This window comes from Antechinus flavipes, chromosome 5 (assembly GCF_016432865.1).
Source record: "Antechinus flavipes isolate AdamAnt ecotype Samford, QLD, Australia chromosome 5, AdamAnt_v2, whole genome shotgun sequence".
Lineage (NCBI taxonomy): Eukaryota > Metazoa > Chordata > Mammalia > Dasyuromorphia > Dasyuridae > Antechinus > Antechinus flavipes.
The window spans coordinates 100,817,649-100,837,620 of NC_067402.1; the positions used below are offsets into that span (position 1 = coordinate 100,817,649).

The window sequence follows — 19,972 nt, forward strand, 5'->3', positions numbered from 1 at the left end:
ACTCTCTTGTCCCATATCTCCACCTTCTCCCCTTGAGCTAACGTGCTGCATGTGCCAAAAGCTATCCAGTTGCTTGATAATTCAAAACACATTTAAAGTCATAGATTCCCCCATCAGGAAACTCCCTGTATTTGGGCAACATAAATGCTCAAAATATCCCAGACAGGAGCCATACAGGCCCTTATGGTTCAGTCACTCCTGATATAAATGGCTTAAATCCCTCTTATTTCCATCTATCTTCCTCTGGTCTCATACACTCTTAAGCAAGGATCCAGAGCAGGCAGACCATTACAAAGATCTAGGGTACATTCTCCATTCCATCACTCTTATTACACTAATATTTACATACAGAATGATTATACTGGATATTAAGAAAGCATCTAATTTAATTAAGACTTCATGAGTAATCACAGGTGCAAAGAGAATTAAAATACATCCTCTTGTACATAAAGTTCATTAAGTCACGGTCAAAAAACAGCACTTTACCACAGATTCAAATTGACTAATTCTTTAAGATAAGACCATCAACTATCTTTGCCTAATTCACAGGCAGAACAGAGCTTCTTGGGTCCATTATTTTATTGAGAGACATAGAGGGAAGAAAATACACACATACATGTGTGTATAATACATAATATATTTATGTATGTATGACAGGAGCATTCTCTGGAGCCTTCTTAGCTCATAGAAACCTTGAAAGTCCATAACAATAGTTATTAAAACAACCATCTTTACTTTGAATTCTTAAATGGCTCTCATTTTTCTATTCATCTGACCTCCTTGGATCTTTTATTAACCCTGAAGAGGTAGAAAGGGTGGCTCACCTTTAAAGCACAACCACAGTTCATTCTAACACATTGGTTCCAATCTCACAAGCATTTATTAAGCACTTTCTACAGACAGGATATTTGTAGATGAAAAGAAAAATGGACAAAACCACAAACAACCCCTGCCCTCCAGATGTTTACAGTTTTCTGGAGGAATGATATCAGTAGACAAAAGTATATGAGTAAATAAAAATTTAAAAAAATATATTAAAAAAAAGTATATGAGACAATTCATTCAAAAAATATTTACTGAGTCCTACAATGAGTAAACTAGCTAGGAACAAAAAGTAACTTGCTCCTTGATATTAGTGGGCTATGGGGAAAGAAGGTACAACCTGAACCTGGTTTTGTTTTTATGAAATCTGGCATAAAGAGATTTGAGATTTCTTTTTCAGGATCTGAGGGAAGAAAGGAATTATATGGGTTGCTTAAGTATAGAACAAACAAATCAGAATTTTTTATAAATCTAACAAAGCTAGGTCCTGGGTCACTACAAATTGCTCATCTGTGCTAACTACAATGTGTCACATAAAAATGACATAGTAACCCTAAAAAATGCAACTCATCTTCTCACTACTCCCTGAATTCAATATCTTCCACCTCCATGTCTTTGCACAGGCTGTCCTCCCCAACGAGAAAGCACTTTCTATCACCTTTGCTTTAAGACTATAAACTTCCTTCAAGACCTAGCTCTTATCATTTCTTATATGATTTCTTCTCTGATCTCCATAGTGTTAATATTTTCTCCTTCCACAAATTATCATTTATAGTTTTTTGTGGTTGTTTACTAACAGTAAAGAGGAAAAAAACACAATACCTTAACATCTCATTTAGTTATTTACATTACAATCACATAATTACATTAAATGGACAGAAAATATTTTTAATCCATCCCGTCCCAGGCCATTCCCAGACACATGAATTTAAATAAATACACATCTATATGGATCCCCCTTTCCTATTCTCTGAGTTAAAAACATTATCTCATATATCACTGAAAAAACCAAGGCCCAATTCCCCCCACAATAAGTCAATGATTCAAATGGTGAAGGGCTCTAAACAACCCCTCATATCTATTTACACTTGTGTGTGTGTGTGTGTGTGTGTGTGTGTGTGTGTGTGTGTGTGTGTGTGAAGCAAAACATGATCTCTTAATTAGTAACCTGACGGCCTTTTCTTATCCTCATCTTTTATTTTTCTCTGGGGTCTTTGACACTATCAATCACCCTCTTTCCCTTGATACTCATATCTCTCTGGGTTTTTGTGACACTATTCCCTCCAAGTTATCTCCTTCTCTGTGGCTGCTCCTTTTCTTTTGCTGTTCCTGAATCTTTATTCAGATCCTACTGGCTAAAATGTGTGTGGTCCCTTAGATTCTATTCTGAGCCCTCTACTCTTCTTCCTTAGATCTGTGGTTTATCACCAGCTCCTATTAATTTGTCTTTTCCATACTGATGATTCTCAGATCTAGTTGTTGAGGTCTAGCTTTGGGGTACCTAAATGAAATTAGGGTTAAGGTCTAGTGGCAGGTTTGGGGTACAGACTTGGCGCAAAGGGGTCTAGTAGCGGCGCGTGTTCCCAATAAAAGCATTTATTGGCCCAGAGAGCTAGATTGATAAAAGAGGTTTATTATTAGATAAGCAAAGTTAAAGTATAGACGAAGGTAGAGATAAGGAGGGCACTGGACAGAAGGTCCAGTGGACAGAGGGTCCTCACATGGTAGCCATGTTTGGAATCTCTGCAAAGAGGGGTTCCCAGCAAGGCCTTTTTATAATAGGAGACTTAGCTCGAGGGGCTTTCGGGTGTAGCCCCAAAGTTGGCTCATATCTGGGTGGGGCTGGAGATCTGACCTGTCAGATCTTCTATTGGAATTCAAAGGGACCAGGATTTGTGAGTTAAAGGGCAATTTACATTATTAACTAGGAGAGGGTGGGAATCTAGAAAGGAATCTTTCCTGCATCATAGTTATCTAGCCCTGATCTCTCTCCTGACTTATAGTCTAGCTTCTCCACTGCCTGTTGGACATCTAAACTATGTGCTTGATAGAATCCTTAAACTTCACATGTCTAAAACAAACTCATTATCTTAATAACCCTAAATCCTCCTTTCCCCGCAACTTTCCTATTATTGTTGAAGGTACTACCATCTTCTCAGTCACTCAAGTTCAAAATCTAGGTGTCGAGAATGACACTTCTCCCTTTCTCACATCCATTATTCAATCTGTTGCCTACAATTATCAATTCTGTTGGACATTTTGTTTATGCTCTTTTCTGACACTGCCATTACCCTGCTGCAAGCCCTCATCATCTCATTCCTGGATTATTGCAATTTTCTTTGGTCTGGTCTTCTTTCCGTAAGTTTCTCCTTTCCAATCCATTCTCCAATTGATCTTTCTAAAACATAGGTCCACCCATGTCACTCTTTTATTCAATAATCTCCAGTAATTCCCTATCACTTTCAATATCAAATATAAAATCCTTTGTCTGACACTCACATCGTTCCCTTTCCTACTTTTCCAGTCTTCTTATATCTCGCTCCCCTTTACAAACTCTACAATGTGGGAATACTGGCCTCCTTGTGATTTTTTTTTAATTTATTTTTTCCTGAGGCAATTGGGGTTGAGTGACTTGCCCAAGGTCACACAGCTAGAAAATGTTAAGTATCTCAGACCAGATTTAAACTCAAGTCCTCCTGACTTCAGGGCTGGTACTCTAATCACTGTACCACTTAGCTGCCCACTCCTTGTGATTCTTAAAACAAGACAACATATTGCCTGATGAAATGTATTTTCACTGGCTGTTTCCCATGTCTGGAATTCTTTCCCTTTTCATTTCTGCTTCCGGGCTTATCAGTCTTCAGCTAAAACTCACCTTCCTCAAGAAAACTTTCCAATCTTCCTTTTTCCTAGGACCTTCTCTCTAAGATAATCTCCAATTTATCCTATGAATATCTTGTATATACATATTTATTTACATGGTAACTTCTCCATTATTTGACTTCAGTCTCTTGAGAATAGGGTCTGTTTTTGCTCTTGTTTATTTTTGCATTTCTTTGTATTCTGAATGCTTAGCATAGTGCCTGGGATTTCTTTCTGGAGAGTTTGAGTATTGTCCAATTTTCATTATGGGCAAATATCTAAATCTTGTCCTGGATATTTATATGTGCATACATACATATATACATACACATATACATGTATATTTGTATATGTGTTATATGTGTGTGTTGTGTATATATATATATGTGTGTGTGTGTGTGCGTATGTGTGTGTGTGTATACTAATTGTATTCCTTATCTGTAACCATGTACCATCATACTCAGTATTGGTAGTGGTGGTGTTCAGTCTTTTCAGTCACCTTCAACTCTTCATGATCCCATTTGGGTTTTTCTTGGCAAGGATTCTGAAGTGACTGGTCATTTCCTTTTTCAGATAATTTTACAGATAAGGAACTGAGGCAAACAAAGTTAAGGGATTTTCCTAGGGTCACACTGCTAAATGTCTGAGGCAAGATTTGAACTTGGGAAAATAAGGCTTCCTGACTCCAGGTCTGGCACTCTAGTGCACCACTTAGCTGCCCCATATATATAATGATTGTATTCCTTATCTGGATCATGTATCATGATACTCAGTATATAAATTTTTAAACTATTTCAAACTCTCTGGTGAGTAGGTAGACCCTGAAATATGGAACACAGAAAAGTAAGTATTAGTCACTCTAATCATTATTAGAAAGCAATACTAACAATTTTTTCAGATGGAAGAATACTGGGATGTATAAAGAGTTAGCCTGATGAAACGAGTTTCTAGAGCAACATTAATTTCAAAGACCAAACATTCAGAACTGTGATTCGCAATACCCTAAAGCCTCTGGTGCTAAAATAAGTTATGACCATAATCTGTGACAGCTCGAAGAATATTTCTTCTAGAAGGAGGAGGAGGAGATTATACTCATGCTTTATTTCCATTTAAAATACATTCTACTTAATCACAGGTTCATCAACATTCCTCTCCAGGGAACAGATGAATAAGACAATTGTTTGTTTTTTTGTTATTGTTGAGGCAATTGAGGTTAAGTGAATTGCCCAGGTTCACATAATTCATACAGGAAGAATTAGGTGTCTGAGGTGAATTTGAACTCAGATCCTCCAGATTTCAGGGTCAGTATTCCATCCACTGCCCTGTGTAGCTGGTCTGGGGTGGGGGGGAGGGGGTTGGGAGTGTGGGAGGAAGGAAGCATTGCAAGGACATTCTCAAGGTCTCTTTTAAGAACCTTAGCATTGATTCCACAACATGGGAGACACTGGCACAGGACCATCCAGCGTAGTGTGCCCTCATCAGAGAAGGTGCTGACTGAGCTCTATGAGCAAAGCAGAATTGAATTAGCCCAAGGGATGTACAACACAAGATGCACAAAGGTAGAGAATCCACCCCAAATGTTCCTGGGGACTATTTGTGTCTGACATGTGACAGAGCATTCTGAGCTCATATTGATCTGATCATCCATAGTCAGACACATTGAACTCAACCCTAACATAGAGATGACATCTTGGTGCTCTTCAAGAACAAAGGACAACAACCAATCAACCAACCAACCAACCAACCCTAAGACAAATTTTGCACACAGTCTGACCAGCGCAAACTTAGGGTATACAGCAGTCAAAAGGTCTTCTTCCAATTCAGATGCAGAACAAACATCATCACAAATGATTTTTAGACAAATATGAATTCTGGAAAATGCTAGTTTCCATGGTTGTTTATTATTTAAATAAACAGGGTTGTTTGATCTTATTTCAAGACTGGTGAATGAAGTCTGTATAATATATCTATCTACTTATATCTATCCATATGTATCCTTATATATTTCTGATTAAAATTCAATTTTCTGGGTAAATCCAGATCTCTAGATACAGAATGAATGGGTTACGTAAGCACAAAAACCCTTCTTCTGATGAGTTTTCATCTTCTAAAGAGAAACTTCTCTCTCAGGAATGAGTGTTGTTCAGTTCTCATACTAGGAAATATCTAGATCTCCTCCGGGATCTTTTGATTTCTCAATATTTGTTCCCAACAGAGAATAAAGTAAGTAAATAAGGGAGTCAGAACAAGATTAAAGATTGAGGGGGCCACAGGTCAGATGCAATGAAAACAGATGGGAGAAATATTTAATTCAATTCAATTAGTATTTATTAAGTACTTTTACATATAATGCACAATGCTATTTTGTGATGATACAAAGACAAAAATGGATCGTAAGGTTATTTTCTTCTTGGAGTATATAGCATCTACACAGATAAGAACATACAAAGCTTGAACTGTTTAATATTAAGTAATGTCAAGAAATTGAGAGCATTAAAAAGGATAATGAAAGAAGGCTTTAGGTGGCATTCCAACTAAATTCCAAATTTAGGTGCTTTGAAAGAAAGGCATCCTAAGGAGGAGAGATAAGAAACAAAAGATTACAGATATAGATCACATACTGGGCATCATGGTAGGAAATGAAGGTATGTAGAGAACTGGTAATCTGATTTTATGGAATGGAGAATACCTGAAAGTAAATTATATGAAATGTATCCTACATGTCAACTTCTTTCCAGAGTATGTCATTCCTTCAAGTATCTCTACTGAAGAAAAGTTGGAACATTATGAGTCATCCCTTAAAGCCCAAAGCCAAAAGACATAGTATCTCTCTAACTCCCAAAGTCTTCCCAAACCAGCTTCTCACACAATTATGGGGCAGGGAGTGATCATTCTCTACCAATGTGGATAATGTTGTACAAATGAGTTTGAGTCTCAGATTTCAGAAATAAGAAAGGTATGTAGGAATCAGACTGTGCAGTCCTTTAAATATTAGGCTAAGAAGTTAGTTTTTCTTCTAGAAGGAATAGGGAAGCACTGAAGATTTTTGAGTAATTTCATGACCATTTATGTGTTTAGAGATGGGAATTTGGCAAGTATGTGGAAAATGGATTAGACAGGGAAAGAATGGAAGTGGAGAGACAACATAAAAGACTATTGCTATAGTTCAAGAGAGAGATGATGAGGAATTGCATTTTGTATAATAGATATGTGTTTAGAGAGAAGGGAGATTGGATATAAAAGAGACTGTAAAGTTAGAATTAACAAAATTTGGTAACTGATTATATATGAAGGAAAGAGAAAGAATCAAGAATGTCTCCAAGACTAAATACTACAGATGATAACCACTACAACAAAAATAGAGAAATTTGGAAGAAAGATAGATTATAGGAGGAAGGACAGAAAGGGAAAAATAATGATTTTCATTTTGGACATGTGGAATTGTGACAAACTATAACATACTATATAAGGTAACAATTATTATTATTATTAAATTCAATAGTTTAGAAATATCTATGGAGAAAAAATTAAATTATCAGTGGATTCACTTAGAAAACAGTATTGCTTTCCTGGGTAAAAGAATACCAGGAATAGTAAAATATGCTCAAAAAATTACCTAGCTGAAAGGGTGCCTAGAAGGTTTTGCAAAGAGAGGTAATGGATCAAGAGCCAAAAATTGACAGGTTTGGGGATGGCATAAAAGAAAATCACAAGTATAGAGAGGTGGGGGTAGGATGTGATCCTGAAGCTCAGATCTCACCAAGGAAACCAGTGAGGATCCCAAACAAAGTCGATGTTACCACAAGTACAGAAGAGAAGAACTGGTGAATGGGGCTGGAAGGACTAGAGTCTGAAGGAATTTTGGAGATACTTCGGAAACTTAAATTGTCCTGGGACTCCACTTTGCCTCCTGAAGATTCCAAACAAGGACCCCGAGGTGGAGATATGATGGAGGGAATCCAGCCAGTTTCATTTCTCACCACTTCCTGTGAACAAAGGGTAGCAAGGGGCTCAGCTTCCCCTTCTTTAATATGCCCACTTTTATTTGCTAGCCTTGACAGTCATCATAGCTAGGAAGTAAGATATTAGGATTAGGAAGACCTAAATTCAAATTCCACTTCAAACATTTACTTGTTGTATGACCCAAATCCCTTAACTTTAAGCATTGATCTCTTTATCTGGAAAGAGACAAATAAAGCACCTACTTCACAGGATTATTGTGACAATGTGAAGCATTTTATAAACCCCAGAAGTCTAAATAATACTCACTAGGGATTTTGAGATTGCAATGTGTTATTTCTATATCTCCCATTCCACCAAAAACCAATCAACTCTCTACCTCCTATCAGCATATCTTAAAAAAAAGTCACAATCTATGAGTTAGAAGGGATCACACTATCTATGGACAGTGACAATTACTTCTCTTCAAAAAGCAGGAAGTTGAAAAAAAAAATAAGCCATGTGGCATTTCATACTTTTTAAACACAATGCCACATGTTTTCTGGCCCAAAATTCTCCCATGGATTCCTATGAGGCCATTTCCCCATGCTACGTTCCATCCAAAGTTTACCCAAATCTTAGAACAGAGAATCATATTCCCAGTGTTTAAGGAAGGAAGGATCAGGTTGGATAGAGTGAATATGATACTCAAGAAAGGCAGGATAAAGAATGAAAAGATACCCTCTCAAATCTCCTAGAATTCCCAGAGAAACATTATATTTGAGAAATGTTCTGGCTTGTGGTATATGTAAGGATTAGAACCCTATGGCCCTCTTCCATTCTTTCCAAATTTCAATGTGATCAGCCCCCCTCAACCTCCATCCCCACCTTCTCTCTCATACACACACACACACACACACACACACACACACACACACACACACACACGCACACACCCCATGCTTCTGAAGAGGGATTGCATCTACTTACATTCACACTCTTTATGATTACCACCTGTTCTGAATCTCTGCAGACTTCTTCTGCCTTCTGGATACTCTCATTGTTCCACTCAATATCATTCAACATCACCATTGCTTCCATGTTACTGTGGAAATGAAAAAGAATGGGAAAGAAATAGGAGAAGGAGAGAGGGACAGACAGACAGACACAGACAATGAGACAAAGAAGAGTGTAGAGGAAAAGAGAAAGAGGGAGGGGAAATATTAAGATTAATGAAAAATAAATTAGTGGAAAAAAACAAGTGCAAGGGAAAAAGAAGGGGATCCCGAGGACATAAAAGAAAAGAAATGGACAATTAAAAAGGATCATGCTTTGCATCCCCTTGCTCCCAGTGCCTCCATTTTCCTCTCACCCTCTATTCATCAGATCTGAGGCTGCCCCCAACTCACTCTGCAGGGTCCTGACCCAACTCCCGTACAACATGCATTATATCTGGCATGCCCATGCAGCTGGAAATGTTGTTTCGAGGATAATAGAAAAGGAAGATCAAACACATTTCATTTAAAGTGCTTGGGCCACCCTAGGAAAGAAAAGAAAGCAAGCAATGGGAGAAAGGTCTACAGTTTGCCTGTGAATTAAGGATAATGGCCAGTCTTCACTCCCCATCGACTCTTAGGATGTCAGGTTCTCAAGGCTATGATAAGCATAGAACACTTATCTTCAATGACAACTTTGGATTCATGCCTGTTGAGTACAGGTCTGGACCACTAGGCTGAAGTCATATGGGGACTCACGTGGACTTGTGGATGGAAAACAAAGATACATTCAATCCTTGATTATGCATGAGAGAGCTAGGAAACAATGGCAAGGATAATCTAAACCCATCATATAATTCAAATACTGTGTCTACTATCTTTTAAAATACATTAAATCCCAAACCTTACAAAGAAGATTCAGCTTCTGATTTCATTCATTTCACAATGCTATTGAAATGACCTTCTAGTGGAAGGGGGAGAGGAATAAACATTTATTAAGAACCTATTATACTATCAGCATTATGCTAAGCACTTTACAAATAGTATATCATTGATTCCCCCAACAACCTGGTTAGGTAAATGGTATTTTTATCTCCATTTTACAAATAAGGAAACTTAAGTCAAAACAGAGGTAAAGTGATTTACGGGGTTATCATAGTATGTATCTGAGGCCAAATTTAAACTCATGTTTTCCCGACTTGGGCCCTTTTGTTGTTGTTGTGGTTGCTTTCATTGTCTTTGACTATTTTATAGTGCACTGAGTTGAGAGCTATCTGAATTTAACATGGAAGTTGATTTTGTTTTTTGGAATGACTATGAACTCCACTAGAGTTCATGTACCAAGTGAAGGGAGGAATAATAGGGAAAAGGAGATGACCTAAATACTTACAAAAGTCAGCATGGTACGATCCAGGGTCTGGTAGTCACATTCCACCAGCAGCTCATCTCCCTAACCAAAAGCAAAGCATCAATATCAAGTTAAAATCAGGTCAAAAAATCAAAGGGCAAGAAGGGATTCTGAGAGGTTATCTTGCCCATCATTGACCACCCAAGGACACAGTCACATCAGCCCCAGAGAAATAAGACAATGAAGAGGTCATGAATTTATCAGAACCTGGACTTGAGGCATCATGGATTTGTATGTGTGTTTGTATGTATGTGTGTGGGTATACACATAGGTAGGACCACAGTGATCACCCATCCATGTGCCCTTTGCCTTACATGGGAGGATGGTTCTTCCTGATGCCTAGAATGTCTTACTTCCTCATTGCTGCCTCTTAGAATTTCTATTTTTCTTCAACTCCACTTCAAAACTTAAAACAAAAACCTACCTTCATTATCTCTCTTGATTCATCCCAACTGCAAGTGTTCTCTCCCCCATCACAATGAAATTAAATGAATGAATACACACACAAATCAGAGAGAGAGAGAGAGAGAGAGATAGACAAATAGATGGATGGAAAGAGAGAGACTCTTTCTATCATTTCTATCTATCATTTCTTTGATATGGGAATTTCCAGGTTAGAAAATTCTCCTACCAATACAGACAAGTATCTTCTTTATTTCTCTTAAAAATGAAACACTGAAAGGTTAAATAATTTGCCCAAGGTCTCAGAGCTAGATTTCTATCCAGTATGACACAATTATCTTTTTTGATTAATATTTGTAAATACCTAAACATATTGTTACTGTTCATCCATTCACTAGTGTCCGACTTTTTGTGATTCCATGAACTATTCTGTGCATAAGGTTTTCTTGGCAAAGATACTGAAGTGGTTTAGCATTTCCTCTCCAATGGATTAAGGCAAATAGAGTGTAAGTGACTTGCTCAGAGTCATGCAACTAATTAGTGTCTGAGGTCAGATTTCAACTCAGATCTTTCTGACTCTAGGCTCAGTATTCTACCCACTGAACCATCTACTCACCATTTTGTCTCTTTCTCTCCCTTCCTCCATCTCTCTGTCTCTGTCTCTGTCTCTTATCTCTCTCTCTGTCTCTGTCTATATTTCTCTCTCTCTCTCTCTCTCTCTCTCTCTCTCTCTCTCTCTCTCTCCATATACACACACACACACACACACACACATATATATATATGTACATATATATATATATATAATATACACACAAATACACATACATATGTGCATGCAAGTCTTTTCTGATAGAGCATAATGGCTTTGAGTGCAAGGAGTATTTGACTTCTCTCTTTGTGCCCCCAGAACAATATCTGGCTCACACACACACATTTAACAAGTACTTGTTGAATAATGTTCTGGAGGAACCTACCATCTTGATCACAACCTCCTCCTTCAGATCTCGGACCTCTTGCAGGTTGAAGTCATAGGCATCGTCCTTGCAGATTATCCGCAGCTGGGAGCCGTTCCTGGGGCAGGAGGTATGTCACCCTGGGAATTTTCCTGGGCAGGGACTGATTTTTTTTCACTCTGTCTCCTTTCACACAGTGCTCAGCAAAGGGGCAGGGGAAAGATTAATAAACAGGGGAAATAAAGGAGGTGGGCAGAGAGAAGGGTTGAGAGGGAATTGTAATCACTTTTCAACAGAGTAAAGGGGGTGGGACAGTTGGGGAGCCTCCCCTCTAGTACCCGAACCAAAGTATGCTTCCATTTCATTCCTTTCTCACCTATACTGCACGGCCTTGATACGTCTCCCTGACAGGTGAGTGTGAAGCATGTAGCCCTGGACCCGTAGGTCAGGAATTGGCTCCCCATTCATCTGTGACACAGGAAAAGGCAGGAGTCTTTGAGAAGATATTGTTCTACTAGTCCCTAAGCATTGGAGACAAACTTCTATCTCTTCTGTATACATCATATGTATATCTTGTTCACATCCTGTCTTCCCCATTAGAATGGGAACTCTGAGCACAGGGCATTTCACTTTCTTTTCTTTGTATCCCCAGTGCCCAGCATATGATAAATGCTTACCATGGACTCTTTGGGCAGTCTATTGAAATCTATACAACCTTTCTGTTTCTAAATGCATAAAATAAAATACACAGGATTATAAAGGAAACCAATTATATTGAAATAATTTTTTTTCTGCATGCAATTTCACAGACTTCCTGAAATTTATCCACATAGGCCAGGAGTCTGCAAATCTCAGGCCTAGAATCCCTGGTCTAAGAGAGTTTCCTAAAGCGTTTAGAGGTTAAGCAACTTGGCTAGGATCAAGTAATCAATATATGTAACACATTCCCAACTTTGACGCTATCTACAACACAAGAAACCTCTTTTCTTATCAATGATATCATCTCAAAAAGTATATACATATCCCAAACTCTCCACTTCCCTTTGGTAACTTTGAACCCAGGTCTTCCTGGCTCCAAGAATAACTCTTATGTACTAAGCAATCTAGAGATGAACATGTATTTATCAAGCATAGATAGAATCACAGATAAATTCATAGACATAGGAAAAAATACATAGGCAGCTAGGTGGCACAGAGGATAGACTTCTGGACCTAAAGATAGGATGATTCACCTTTTGGGATTCAAATTTGGTCTCAGACACTTACTAGCTATATTATTCTGGCCAATTCACTTAATCCTGTTTGCCTAAGTTTCCTCATCTGTAAAATGAGTTGGAGAAAGAAATGGCAGACTTCTCCAATGTCTTTGCCAAAAACAAAAACAAAAACACCAAATGGGGTCACAAAGAGTTGGATGTGACTGAAATGGCTGAACAAAAAGATAGATATTGGACATGTGTCTGGACATACAGAATAAGACAACAAAGTAAATATTACTCAGAGAAATATTGCTTGGACAGCTAGGGAATGACAAGACTATAATGCCAAGGGAAACTGGGATATAGCAACAGTAATAACTAGAGTTTAAAACATAGTGTTCTACAATTTACTAAACACTGTTCAACATCTCAAAAATCTGAAATAGGTTTTGTGAATACTATCATTCCTACCTTTCAAAACAGAAAATAGGGTTCCAAGGGATAAAGTGGGGGGGGGGGATGTTGGCCCGAAGACACACAATATATAATTGATTAAGCCATCATTTAAATTCAGGTTTTCTGACCATAAATCCAATATTCTTTCTACTAAAGATTGATGTTAGAAAAGAAATTCATTTCCTTTCAGAAGATGTTTCTTGAGGTGTCAATTTCTTGGAAATTGACTATTAAGCTGAAGAAACTAGAAGTTTGACCTGATACAGTAATATTTGTGTATCCTACCTCTTCATCTCAGTCAGTGGGGACGACCAAGGACCAGACAGAGGGATTAGTTCATAAACACCCCCAATTGATGACATGAACAGGAGACCAGCAGAAATAGAAGATCTCCATGCTCACCTCTTCAAACTGGCCTGTTTTGCAAAGACCATAGGAGCGAAAATTCTGGGCTCCTGGGGGGATGAAGTGTATGGGAAAAGTGAAGAAACCAAGTTGAAGAACACCAACGTCATAGCGACGAAGTTCAGGGGTGTAATAGAGACGGATGCCAGAAGAGTCATAGACACCTATGCAGGAGAAAAATGGTTGATTAATAGAACACTCAAGAAGAAGACCAACACTAGAGGCTTCTAGTGCTTGAGACTTTCTCCATCTTTTTAATAGATTTCTAACTCTCTAGAACAAAGTACGATTAGAGGGACAAACATATACCTGAATCAGAAGAAGAGACAGTAATGATAAAAGGCAAAATTTGCTGCTCCAATAGTAACTAGTAATCTAGAGAAAAAATACTCTCATTTTGACCAGAAATAGAAGCATTGTAAAAGCCAAATTTCTCATGTGAGAAAAATAAATGAACTAGAAGGGAAATTAGCTCATAATATCTAATTTCCAAAGGAAATTCCTTTGTTATAATGGTGATCTCACATGTATAGACACACTAGTAGTTCTGGCTTCTGCGGCAAGGAGTATCAAAAATAAAATCAACTTTATAGTTTATTATAAGAAAATACTACAAGATGTCATTAAAACAACAATAATAATAATAAACGGGGGAAATACAGGAGGTGGGAATAAGAGAGGGAATTACTATAGTGACCTAAAGATAGGTGTTTTAAACAATGACCTAGCATCTTATTGTTTTAATTAATTGCTTTCTTTCTAACTAGTTCATATAGTTAGTTGTTTCTACTCAATCCAAGAAGTATAAATATTGCATTTTTATATCCACTAAATATTGATATCTTGGGCCAAATTCCAGATTACCTCATTCTAGTTATATCTCTGTATGGGTTGAATGAGACTGGCTGAAACACATTATGTACCCATAATTAGCCTCCCTGAATATAGTTAATTATTTCTTTAGAACCCTCACTCCATAGTAAAATTGATCTGATACCCTAACCAATTAGCTGAGTGCTATAGGGCTGATAATATTATTGAAGAGATATTTAGAAAGAGGTAAGAGCTTCAATCTGAAAGAGAACTTGGGAATAATTTGATATAACTACCCTTGATGCTGCAGATAAGGAAATATAAACCTAGATTTTAAGGGAAATGACATGTCAAGAATACACCGATAGTGATAAGATCTGACTATACAACCCAAATCTCCTAATCTCTAATTCCAGCACTATCTATACTATATCATTGATGTTGTACAACTAAGACAAAATGAGATGGTTATAGATTTAACCAACTATAAAAGCAGAAGCCTTCCAGTTGGGGTATACCTGACATTCTGTTTGTCTATTCCAAAGAGTGAGAAGAAAAGGTAAGAAGGAGTAAAAACAAACAAACTATAAAAAATCTCACTGAAACTTGAGGCAAAGAGTCTCAGGTTGATTTTAACAACTACTAATTATAAGCCATTTCTTCTGTAGGCTTTAGTTTTCTCATCCGTAAAATGAAGATAGAACAAGATAGCCCCAGTGGTCCCTTCAAGTTTCAAAGTAAAAATTATGACTGTAACTATAGCTATGGTCTATTTCTCCATCCTTCCCTAGCTCCACATAAAATCCCTCATTATGACTTTGCTTCTTAAATACACAACCTGTATCCCAATTCACCCAACCCTATCCTCTTACCTGTCAGACCATTGAAATTGCTGTAGTGAACCTCTAGCCGGATCCATTGAGGGTCCAAAGCAGTCCCCAAGGAGAAACCCACATCATCAGGGAACTGATATATCTTTAATGTAGGACAATGGTTAGACAAAAAAGGAGAAAAAAAATGATTCTTTGGTTTTCCTCCAGAGGTGGATGTATTAAACATGGCCCAGCATTTAATCCCTCAAAGTTTTGACCTTATCCAGTAGACTAGGGCAAAGATAGAAAGATCCTCTATCCAGTTCTTTAAAGCCCAAATAGATATGTAGACACATGGAATAGGCTAGGGAACATCATAAAGGAGTTCTCAGAACTTAATGATTTGACTGGTTATCAAGTCATTGGGTTCCTCAATTTTTTGGGCATCCAATCCTTCCATTCCTTTGTCTACCAATGTGACACCATCAATTGCTCATCCCTAAGGTCTTACACCTTTATGTCCCAGCCTATAAACCCTCATGTCCTGTTCTACAGACATTTATCAACTCATTCCTCCCAATCACAAGGCCTTCAGCTACCAATCTGTTAGCCCATGTCTTTTCCAAAGCTCAGTTTTCTTGCTATTGGCCTTCCAAAGCCCAAACGAGCAACCTCCCATGACTTGTTTGCTCTATGCCCTGTCCTTGGACTTACATTGCCACCAACAGCCCAGCCTATGATGACCTGGGAGCAGAGGGAGAAGGCAGGGTCACCACCATAGCAATCATTTAGACCGGTAGGGAGGGAACTGGAATTGCCACAAGCGTAAACCAGAATGTGATGCACCATTGTCTCATTGTGGGGAGTTATTTTCCCCTCAAACTAGAATCAGTGAAGAAAGAAAGGAAGAAATAGTTGATGTATGTTAGCTCTTCTCTTTACCACCTTTCCACACCAAGTCACCAAAAAATAAAATAAAATAAAAGAGCTATCCTTTTCCAGGAGAAAGTATCTTCTCATTCTTCCTCTCAGACTTTTGAAATGAAAAAAGATCCTACCTAATACCCTTGTCCCCAAATAATACCATTTCATTGGACATTGCCTCTTTGCATGGCTTAGAGCCCAAACTGCCCCCTCCCTGCCCACGGTTCTGACTCTCAGCCACACCTTGTAGATGTGATGCTTCTTCTTGACGATGGGCAGAGGAAGAAAGGTGCAGATATAGGTTGTGTCATCTTCTGGGATAAGAAACTGTAAGGAAGGCATAGAGAAGGCAGATGAGCCTTGTGCTTGATAGCAAGTTTGGAAGTCAGTAACAGGAATTAGTGGAGCAAGTCAACTGGGGTAAGATAAAGAAAGAAATGGCATCTGAGGATGGAGGAGAGCCAGCTTCTCCAAGCTGCCTCATCTCTGCCTGAGTCTCTTAAAGACAGAGAGAATCCCTGAATTGCAATACCTGACCCTCCTATCCCATATGTTCTCATACCTACTCCACATTTAGGTTTTAGAAAAGTGGTCTTGTGAGGTCCAGAGAACCAAGGATAAAAGAGGGAATTATAGTTTTGTAGGGTATCAAGCAAACAGCCAGGAGAATTTTTTAAATTTGGGCATTGGAGGCCCAATGGTAAGAAAGCTGAGGATTAGAAAAAGAAGGGACTATGAGACTAATGGACTGAAAGACTAGTAGCTAAAGACCTAATGGTTGGGAGAAACTAGGTGATAACTAAAAAACAAGAGCGAGGGGGTCTCACATCACGGATCTCTAAATCATGTATGATGGTAATTCCTGGAGTTGTGAGATCATCAGGGTGAATAATTTGTAGCAGATAGATAGACTTGACAAAGGTCCTATTCCTTTCTAGTCGTATTGTGTCATCCAACCCATAGGCTGCCAGGACCCGATTAGTTTCATCCTAGGAGTAGAGGAGATCAAGAAGGGTTAAATTAACTTACTCCCATGTATACATACATTTACATTCACCTTTATACACCTTCAAATACACACACACACACACACACACACACACACACACACACACACATATATACATAGCATATAAAGTATGGGTTTTTTTTTTTTTGGCAAAGACCTGAAGTAGTCTTCCATTTCCCTCTCCAGCTTATTTTTATAGATGAAAAATTTGAGTCAAAAAGGGTTGAGTGTCTTTGCCAGGGTCACACAGGCTGGATTTGAACTTAGTTCTTCCTGACTCCAGGCCCAGCATTCTATCCACCACATCACTTAGCTACCGCTACACATATATACATACATACACACATATATACATACATAAGTAGTATGTGTGTATATGTATATATATATATATGTATATATATATAGACACACTCAAACATACTATCCCCATGTACGTAGAACCTACTAACTCCAGCCATACAAAATTAAACATATAAAGTTATGTATCCATCCCAATTTGCATACACAGTCACACTTACTCATGTGCACTTATACAAACACACACCAATGTATAAATCTAAAAACACAGGACTCTAAGATGTGCACATATTCATGTATACATACCACTGCCCTACATATGAAGGCATATATTTGCATTCACTTATGCACATCTACAGGTTGGGGCACACTAGGTCTCACACCAGAAAGACTCCCCTTTCTGCGTTCAAATTTGGCCTCAGACTTGCTGTGTGACCCTGAGCAAGTCACTTAATCCTGTTTGCCTCGGTTTCCTCATCTGTAAAAGGAGCAGGAGAAGGAAATGGCAAACCCCTCCAGTCTCCTTGCCAAGAAAATGTCAAATGGAGTTATGAAGAGTTGCAAGAAACTGAAAAATGACTCCACAGACACAAAACAAGCCTATAGACATTCTCACTCAAACACACCAAATGGAAACTCCAGGCTTAGGAAAACTTCTGAATCCACACTCTCTAAAAGTCTCTCAGATGTCCCAGTTTGGGAATTAGTAGAGTGTGGAGTAAATTAATTAGCTTAAGGTGGATTTATCCTTCCCCTACTCCCACCTCCCTCACCATTCTTCCCTTCCTATTCCTCTCCATTACCAAAATGTCCCGGTCATGAGGGTCACAAGAGCGGAAGGGCCGAGAGAAGCGCATGGTGGTGTAGGCAGCATCCTGAGTCAGAGAAAGCAGCTTGGCGTCCTGGCTCCCATCTTCCTCCAAGGTGTCATCATCCACAACATGGTGGTCCTACCGTAGGGAGAGCCAGGAAGAGGAAGAAAGGGGGTTCACTTAAGCCAGGCTCATGACTCTTTCCAGTCCAGGACTTTGTCTCTTACGGTGAGACCAAGAGAAAGTATGGGAGTTGGGATTTTTAAATCAAGGAAGGGAGGTGCTATAAGAAGACAGCAAAGAAGAAAGTATGAAAAAGGAAGTGAGACAGATCATGAAAGTGGAAATGTCAAAGCAAGTGGAATTAGGATAGGGAAAAGCAGCTAAAAGGGGAGGAGAGATGGATTGGATTGAAAGATACATGACATATCCATAGAGATGACACACCGTGACATGCAAAGAAAAGGAAAGAGGGGGCAGAGGGGAAAGAATTTGTGTGGGATTGTGCAGAGCATTGTATTTAGACTTGGGAGACCCAAGAACGTCTGCATACTCACGGAAAAGTATATGTTGCCTTCAGGTAAGACTCCCCCGACCACTAGATCAGCCCCCACATTGGTGTAGCGGTTAGTGATACCGAGACCCACCCAGCCAGTTGTCTGCACCCGTAACTCAAAAGTGATCATTTCAGCCTTAATATCAAAGTCCCAGAGTAGGTACATCAGATTGGAAGGATCCAAGAATCTGGAGAAACGCAGAGAGGCTTTAGGGCCAGAGATGACACTGAAAGCTGGGGTAGCCAAGACCAACATTAATAGCCTTGAGAAAAAGGCACAGCTCATGTCTCCTAGAGACTGGAGCATCTGTCATCAGCCTTAAGGGTTAGCAGAGCTTCCTTTTTGTAAGGACCAGAGATAAGCATCAAGTCACCAAGAGGCAAAAATGGGCAAGAAAAGTGCCATATCTTTCATCCGAGCAGAGAAGGATAAAGGGATTTAGAAGAGAAAGAACAGTAGAGATAATCTAGTCCAACCCCATCATTTTGCAGATGAAGAATCTGATTTTGAGATTGGGCTATTTTACCTCCCATCTGAGAACCCACAGCTCACCTGCTTCATTCACTGCCAGGAAGGACAGAAAAGAGGCATTAGCATCCCCTTTTTTGTATCTGAATTCAGGTCTAGGGAAGCACCCCCGGCTTTTAGTACTTTGATTTTGCTCCCAGGAGAAAGTGATTTGTCCAAAGTCCCAAAGGTAGCCTCAATAGGATTAAAATTCAAGTATTTTGACTCTAAGAGCTCAAGTTGTGCTGTCCAAGGGATAATCTTCTTGTCTCCACTCATTCAACCACCTTCCTATTTAATCCTTACAATAAACCATATGATATGAGGCACAATTAAAGAAACTCTAGATATTTACCCTGAAAGAGAGAAGACTTAAGGGATAACATTTGTCATCAAATATTTAAAGGACTGATGTGGGAGAGGATTAGATTAATTCTAATCATCTTCAGATGACCTCTGAAGTCCTTTCAACTTTTCTAAAATATTGTGGAATGTTAGAAGGCAACTAAGATTCATGAGTTGGAAGAAGCAGAAAGACAAATTTCAGTTCAGTAGTAGGAAAAACTTCCTGAGTATTCCTTGAAAAATAATTCCCCATTACTGGAAATGTTTCAGCAGAACCAATGCAACCTTTTATCAGACATATCTAAAAGGAGATTAAATTTTCTATACTGAGCATGAACTTGTATTAGATTATTTCTAATGATCCCTTTTAATCCTAAAATTTTTTGATTCTCTCTAGAGAGGTAATGTGAAACAGTGGAGAAGGAACCAACCCCAAAGTCAGGAAGCAT

At 38.6% G+C, this 19,972-nt stretch overlaps 1 protein-coding gene across 1 annotated transcript; it reads right to left on the reverse strand.

Moving 5' to 3' along the window:
- Positions 1-7,318: 7,318 nt before the first annotated feature.
- Positions 7,319-18,956, reverse strand: LOC127538456 (putative DBH-like monooxygenase protein 2). The gene is made up of 13 exons (XM_051962245.1): positions 18,672-18,956; positions 18,106-18,252; positions 16,821-16,982; positions 16,237-16,320; positions 15,784-15,951; positions 15,130-15,232; positions 13,442-13,608; positions 11,761-11,852; positions 11,406-11,502; positions 10,009-10,068; positions 9,033-9,163; positions 8,614-8,728; positions 7,319-7,670 (listed from the first exon to the last, which is right to left on the reverse strand). Exons 1-13 carry the CDS (start codon positions 18,954-18,956, stop codon positions 7,434-7,436), a joined length of 1,848 nt encoding a protein of 615 aa, XP_051818205.1. The 3' UTR covers positions 7,319-7,433.
- Between the last annotated feature and the right edge of the window lie 1,016 nt (positions 18,957-19,972).